The 7,629-nt window shown below is 37.5% G+C and overlaps 1 protein-coding gene across 8 annotated transcripts in view; it reads right to left on the reverse strand.

Moving 5' to 3' along the window:
* CNTN4 (contactin 4) overlaps positions 1-7,629 on the reverse strand; it is a 902,287-nt gene that overhangs the window by 68,053 nt on the left and 826,605 nt on the right. For all 8 annotated transcript variants that reach the window (XM_077772911.1, XM_077772904.1, XM_077772907.1 and 5 more), the window contains one exon: positions 3,610-3,737. In XM_077772911.1, coding sequence (XP_077629037.1) covers positions 3,610-3,737 — 128 coding nt within the window. The remainder of the gene's footprint in view (positions 1-3,609; positions 3,738-7,629) is intronic.

A 7,629-nucleotide genomic window follows, 5' to 3' on the forward strand; every position in this document is an offset into this window, starting at 1 on the left:
CCTTCTCTGATAAATTAGTCCCTTTGTAGATCTCAAAATTGAATTAAAATACAGTGCTCAGTCATATTTCAGGCTAATCTGTTACATTTACATTAAAGGTACAGGGCTGAAACATTATGATGTGCGATTCAGTACTTGGCACAGTTCACGTGGAGTTCAGAATGGTTTTCTCTGCCTTTATCGTGCTTTATGGGGCAGATTTCTAAATTGCATTTCTCAGTTTATGTTAATGTCCTTCACAGAGACCTGGTGGTCTGGATGCCCCTATGCACACACATGTACTTCCCATTAATGTTAATGGGAGTCAGAACCAAGCAACGGGAGATAAATGTTCTTTCAAATACCTTCTGACCTTACCTAAAGTAACAGGATTGCTAACTTCTGTGAACATATGGACCAGATAAAACTCATATTGCTTTTTTCCCCCATCTCACCTATAAGAATAATAAAAGAAGCAGAGAACCTCTGCAGAAAAACTGACTGCAGGAGAGTACCACCAGCCAAGCCCAGAAAGAGCTTGGTGTTTAAACAAATGAACTCCCCCTGGCAGGGAGCCAATGAACTCAGGGCTCATACCTACAGATCTCTGCCTTCCTCTTTCACAGGCTACCTGGCTCTTCCTGCCATGGTCTTTTTCATTCCCCCATATTAGGACATTTCAGTTTTAAAGTGTTCCATGTGCCTCAGCAAAACAGTTCCATGTACTGATCCTATCATAGGTCCCTCTATATTCTTTCCATAAGTCTGCTAAAACTCCTGTAAAATACGAATGTTTCATCTTTTCCAGTCTTCATATCCCATCTTTATGATTTTGTATATTGCCTCATAATAATAACACATACTTAATATTTTTCTTACTATTACTCACTTCTTTACTTAAATACCTTTTATTATTTTTTTAAGTTTTTATTTATTTTGAGAGAGAGAGAGAGAGGGAGAGCATGAGCAGGGGAGGGGTAGAGAGAGGAAGAAAGAGAGAATCTCAAGGAGGCTCTGCACTATCAGTGCAGAGCCCGAGGCAGGGCTTTAACTCATGAACCGTGAGATCATGATCTGAGCCGAAATCAAAAGTCAGATGCTTAACCTACTGAGCCACCCAGGCGTCCCTTTACTTAAATATGTTTTAAGGGGAAGTTTTTTTTTTTTATCATTGCCATGAATGGAAAACTAGTATTTTCCTAATACACACTGTAAGAAACAAATTACTAAAATTATAAAAATAAAACAAAAACAAACAGTTAAAGTATGAACTGCCTAAAACTATCTCTTACACTATATTTGGAGAATCATCATTTACATTTAATTAAAATTCTAGAAATAAAGTATTTAATCTTTTACAAAAGGTAGAAGTTCCTACCTCAGCAACGTTTATATTCGCCCAAAATATGGGGTGGCCAAGGCATACTTCATAACTGGTGTATTGGCAAGTTGTCCAGCATGATTCAGCACAAGACAGGCATCAGGGAACCATCTGGATCATTGGGGATAGAGTGCCCTGGGACTGGCTGTATTGCTGGGATATAAACTCTAATGGGAAATATACGACATTCCTTTCTGTCCACTATCTTGAAAGCCAAGGAAATCAAGGCTTATGAGAAGGATGCTGGTCCAACACAGGACAGAACATGGACCTACATATAAAAACACCTCACTGTCAGCAATAGAGAACCGTAAAAAGTGGTTTCTAGTCTTAGGAGTTTATCATCTTTCACATTCTCGGGTATTTTCTTATGGCAGGCTCACTTCTCTTTGTTAATTACTCTAAGGGGTTGGTGGTGGCAAGTTCATAAATGTTCATTTCAACAAGATTTAGAAAGTATATGCAGCCATTTTATTAAAATATAAGCAACAACAACAAAACCACTAATATTTCCTGAGTGCCAAACATTATGTTAAGCACTTAACATGAATTATCACAGTCATCAAAACCACTCAAAAAGTTGGTGCTGCTATTATCCCAACACAGGTTAATTATGTAGTCCAAGGTTACAGAGTTAGTGAGAAAAATGAGATTCAAAGCCAGATCTCTCTGCCTATAAGCCCGGTCTCTTAATCACTACCTAAGACTGTTGCCTAGTACTCTCTTGTATCTCTATAACTAGCACATAATGTATAATTGGGTCCCAGCTCTGCCATTAACCAACTCTGAAACCTTGGGATTCTTCTTGGTCCTAGCTGATCCTTGTTTCCTTCTTCAGCTGAGAAAGTCATATATTAGCAAAGACCTCTACCTGGAATTTTGATTTACAAATATTATCTAACTTCTTTTTCTCTTTGCCCTGTGAAATTGAATGAACACATAGTCCTCTGCCCATGCTATTGCTGTGAGTGATTAATTAACAGAATGAAACAGTGGAGATAATCTAAATACAGATTTACTTCTGACTCTTGGCCTTCCAATTTTTCTATCTGCAAAGATAAGTATGTTTTGAATAAAAAGTCTTCTCCAAATGGTAGTATTTTACCAATTTCCAAAGACCCCAAAATATGCAATTAGATAATTGTTAGCTTTCTTCTTTAAATTACAACTAAGATAGATAAACAGATAGATACTTTTACTTTTCTTAGGCTATCTTACTTCATAGAGGGAGCTACAAATAGGAAGAAGGAAATAATATTATATGACCCATCTATATCTATTATAGAAAAATATCTATTTTATAAAAATATATTATAGATAAAGAAAACAATTAAAATGATTTTCTGGTACAGGAGTCCAGGTTCAACAACCCTCTTCCACTACTGGTGACCTTGAGAAAGTCACCAACCTGAGCCTTATCTTCCTTAGTCACATCAACCATTGCCAAGATCCTTTCAACTCAAAAATTCTGTGACTCTATAAGACAGGAAGTAATAGAAATGCAAATAAAATGTAAATTAAAATCTCATCCTTTGCAATTTAGTACTTTCAGCCCATCCCATCAACCGGGTGTTAGAATAGATTCATATCATGTGCTGTGCTAAGGGCATAAAGGAATTTCTGTCATACACTAGAAAGACTAGGGTTATGTGGAAAATTTTATTTCCTCAAAACTGAGGGGGTTGGCAGAGTGACTAAAAAAGCACAGAGGTGATCAAAGCCCTTTTTGGTAGAATAATCCATATCCATATCTCTGAATAACCAGAGCAGCTCTTTTAAAAATAGCCAATGTCATTGTTTAAACAATGTTTGCTAAAAATAGTATTTGAGTCATGGGTTTTTAATTTGTTAGCACAGTGTTCCTAGACATGAATTTCAAATCTACAGAGACTTGAAAGAAAATTTAATTAAAGGATTGAAGATAACATTAGTTACAACAGTATAATAGATACAATGGCTGTAATTCTCAAAATTGTATTGGATGATTCTGAAATAAGATAGCCTTTCAATCATATTCATTACCAACAGTTCTCTAAGAATCATTAATCATATCATGTTTGGCATGATGTATTAATTTAGCAACACAGTGATATCTGTACATATTAAAATGAATGATACCACTTCTATAGATAGCAATATTAGAGTCTGGCACCTTAGACCACTCACTCAGCCCTCCTGACACCTGAGATGGCAATACTAGAAATGAAAACATTTATATCAATGTATGTGTTCTCTGGGTTAGTCATTACCTTTTACTACCAAGTTTCCAGTACTGCTAGCAGTTCCAAAATGGTTAGTGGCTACACAGGTATAACTTCCAGCATCTGACTTAGTCACATTGACAATTCTGAGACTTCCATCTTCAGAAATGGTAATTCTGAAATTAAAACAAACCAAACATGGTAAGTTTAACTCATATGACTAACTGAAAATTATTTCTGTCATCTTTCAAACTCTAAATCATGACTGTATCACTTGATAGCCTCATCTTTATTTAGGGTATTTGTTTATATACACATAAATGTAACTAGGATATATTACTTATTGAGGACTTTTAACGCTTATCTTGCTAAAATGGTCTCAACATTCTGTTGGAATAAATATTAGAAATATTAGATAGGTTGTAACCATTCTCTGTGTTTGGCATCTCTAACTGCATTATGCATAGGAAAGGCTTATTGAAGATCACCATTAGTCATTTATTTATTTACTTACTTACTTAAGTTTTAGAGACACAGAAATAGCATGAGTGGTGGAAGGGCAGAGAGAGAGGGATACAGAGAATCCCAAGCAGCTCCACGCTGTTAGTGGAGAGCCTGATGTGGGGCTTCAACCCAAGAACCATGAGATCATGACCTGAGCTGAAACCAAGAGTCGGACATTTAACCAACTGAACCACCCAGGCACCCCTCACATTAGTTTTTAAACAGCTGAGGTATAAGAAGAAAAATCTCTTGATTGGTCATTTCATTTTTATTGAAAATGCTTTCCTCTGGGGTGCCTGGGTGGCTTAATTGGTTAGGTGTCTGACTCTTGATTTTGGCTCAGGTCATGATTTCATGGTTTGTGAGATTGAGTGTCATACTGGGCTCTGCGCTAGCCCAGAGTCTACTTGGGATTTTCTCCCTCTTTCTCTGCCCCTTTCTTGCTAGTGTGCATGTACACTCTCTCTCCCAAAATAAATAAACTTAAGGGGTGTCTGGGTGGCTCAGTGGGCTAAGCATCTGACTTGGGATCACGTCCTGATCTCAAAGCTCATTGGTTCAAGCCCCGTGTTAGGCTCTGTGCTGACAGCTCAGAGCTTAGAGCCTGCTTCAGATTATGTGTCTCCCTCTCTCTCTCTCTCTGCCCCTCCCCACTCATGCTCTGTCTCTCCTTTAAAAATAAATAAACATAAAATAAATAAATAAATAAAATAACTTAAAAAATGTTTTCTTCTAGATGAGTGGCTTAATTAAATGAGTTATCATTAAGCATATTTGCTGAAATATGTCAGGCAATACATTTTTAATGAAATGCAAGAATTAATTAAAAATAAATGAAAATATCCCACAAGATGGTATGACTATGGCAGAATAGCAAATGTGGATGGCACATCTCAGGGCCCACAATTTGTGACAAATATCTACTACGTGGGAAGGACACACTTTCACTGAGAGACACAAAACTAGAACAGGAAGGATTCTAGAGAACCCTGTTTTCAACAGAACTACAGCAGCAGATGAAGGTGCAGAGATGAGCAAGACACACAGCCTGGCTAGGACACCAGTCAGAAAACTAAAAAAATGTACACAGATGGCTCATTCAAGGTAAATGTCTACTGAACCTCCACTTTATCCTTCAAATTTACCCACTTCTATCTCTTCTGATCCCCCCTTCTCATCTAGGCTATCTAAGCAGCCTTTTAAATGATTTGCTATTTTTACTCTTGTTCCTCAGATGCATTCTTCAGTCAGTGATCAGGTGATGTTTTAAAATATGGATCAGATACATCACCCCTCAGGCTCAAAGATCCTTCTTTGTACCCCAGTGCATTCAGACTAAATTCTCTTCAGCAATCCACAAAGGCCTGATGGATCTGGCCTTTGCCTTTCTCTTGCGTACTTGATTTCATTCTGATCTTTCCATCCTTCAGTGAACTACAGTCACACTGGCCTTCAGCAAGTCCCTGGAGTGTCTGGGACCCTTTCCCACCTCAGGGCCTTTCTATCTGCTGCTCTGCCTGCCTTGACATCAGGACATAGCTACTACCTTCTCACCCTCTCAAGACCTCCACTCTGAGGCAGCTCTTTTCTTACAGACTTCTATCTCTAAAGTGGATTTCTTTTTTATTTTGTTATTCTCTTTTCTTGCAGCCACTTTATTTCTTCATCTCAAACACAATCTAGAAGTTTTGCTAACTTGTTAGCTGTCTCATCACATTACACATGAGCTTCTCTGAGGGCACAGACTGTGTTACGACTTAATTTCTAAGAACTAGTACTAGGATGACCGGTAGTAGATGCCCTGTAAGTATCTGCTAAGTGACGGAGTGAGTAAGTAAATAAATAAATATCCTAAGAGAAAAATTCATAATATATTATAAGAATTCGAGTGGCTTAACCACTGAGCACTAGTGCTAGCCTGAATAGAGTACTTCACAAATATTTGAAACAAGGGGTCTAGAATGGTCAAAGCTTCATTTAATAGAAATTTTGATTAATCATTTTAAAACCACAGGTGAAGATTTAAATATACTGGTTTGCAAGAGCTGTATATACTTTTCATGAAGGCCCTTAGGGATGGAGCAGCTACAGATTTCCTGATGACTCGTTGTAGGTTCTTTGATTCAGGCTGATGAGAAGGTATGAAGGCAGATGCACGCTATAAAGGATATTGGAATCAGAAGAATGGGTGTTCGAATTCCAGTTCTGTCAGCTCTAAATGCGCGGTCAGAGGCAAGAATTACGTAAGATAAGATCAGTGGGATTTCAAGCACATTTTCTGGTATTTATTAGGGAGTTGTTTTGTTGCTGATTTTCTTTTATCTTTAAAACTGTTTCCTCTTCCTTTAGTTTTTTGTGCATATGGGAAAAATTGGATAACATTCCCTGAACATACTTTTCTTTAGTATAGTAATTAAAACAGCCTCTTTTTGCACTCCAGCTATTATATCTGACAATCTGAGGTCAATACACAAATTAACTGAGTCCTCCCAAATCAATGTAGAAAATGCAGACAAGGAGGCCCTTCATTCATTCACACCATATTACACACATAACAGTTGCTCAATAAAGACCATATGATAACCCATTAGCCCAAGAGCAGATGTACTGATAAAAATAGAGTGGTGATTAAATCCTAATTTCCTCAATAATCACAAAAATAGCTTTAGAGGAGTTAATCATATTCTTATTTATAAAATGATTCTCTGGAAATTGTGAAATGCCAGTATAGGACAGCTCAGTAAGGAAGGTGACATTTGTGTGTTAGATATGGAGTCATCTTCCATTAGCTAAGATAGGTCTGGGGAATTTTAAACACTGAGGGGTGAGTTGACTCTTTCAAAGCACAAAGTCCTGTTAATAATTTATACCATTTCAAGTGGTATTGTAATTTCCAAACACCTAAAGCCATTGCCTGTATCATAGTGTTTAATGCCAAAAGGATTATGAATAAGGCAACAAGTAAAGGGTCTGTCATCAGATGACCTGGTCTTGGCCTCTAATTCTTGCTAAGTGTATGACCTGGCCCAATTACTCATGCCCAAGACAAGGTTTCTTAGCCTTGGCACTAGTGACATTTTGGACCACATAATTCTTTGTCCTGGGAGGATATTTAGCACTATCTCTATTCCCTACACACTGCATTCAAGCTGTTCTGCCTCTCTTCCCAAGCGGTGACAATCAAAGATATCTCCAAATATGACTAAATGTTCTGTGGGGGCAAAAATCATCCCCAGCACAGAGCTACTGGTCTACGTCAGTTTTTATTCTTTTAATGTCACTGGTTATCATGATGGTTATCTTCTACAGTGACATATGGAAAGGTTCTATTAATTGTAAAGTGCTCTATAAACGTTTTTCCCATTTCTCACTGTCCTTTGCATCCCGGAATCCTTACTGATGGTATATCCAATGCATAAAAGGCACCCAACATATTGTTGCTATCCAGCTATGGGGCCCAGCTAGCTCTACACAATCTCTCTCAAAGCTTCCCTATCCAATTTTCTTTAAGCTTTGTTAAATAACAAAGTAATTTTTACAAACTACTCATTTTTAAGATTTCAG

This window comes from Crocuta crocuta, unplaced genomic scaffold (genome assembly GCF_008692635.1).
Source record: "Crocuta crocuta isolate KB4526 unplaced genomic scaffold, BGI_CrCroc_1.0 scaffold489, whole genome shotgun sequence".
Lineage (NCBI taxonomy): Eukaryota > Metazoa > Chordata > Mammalia > Carnivora > Hyaenidae > Crocuta > Crocuta crocuta.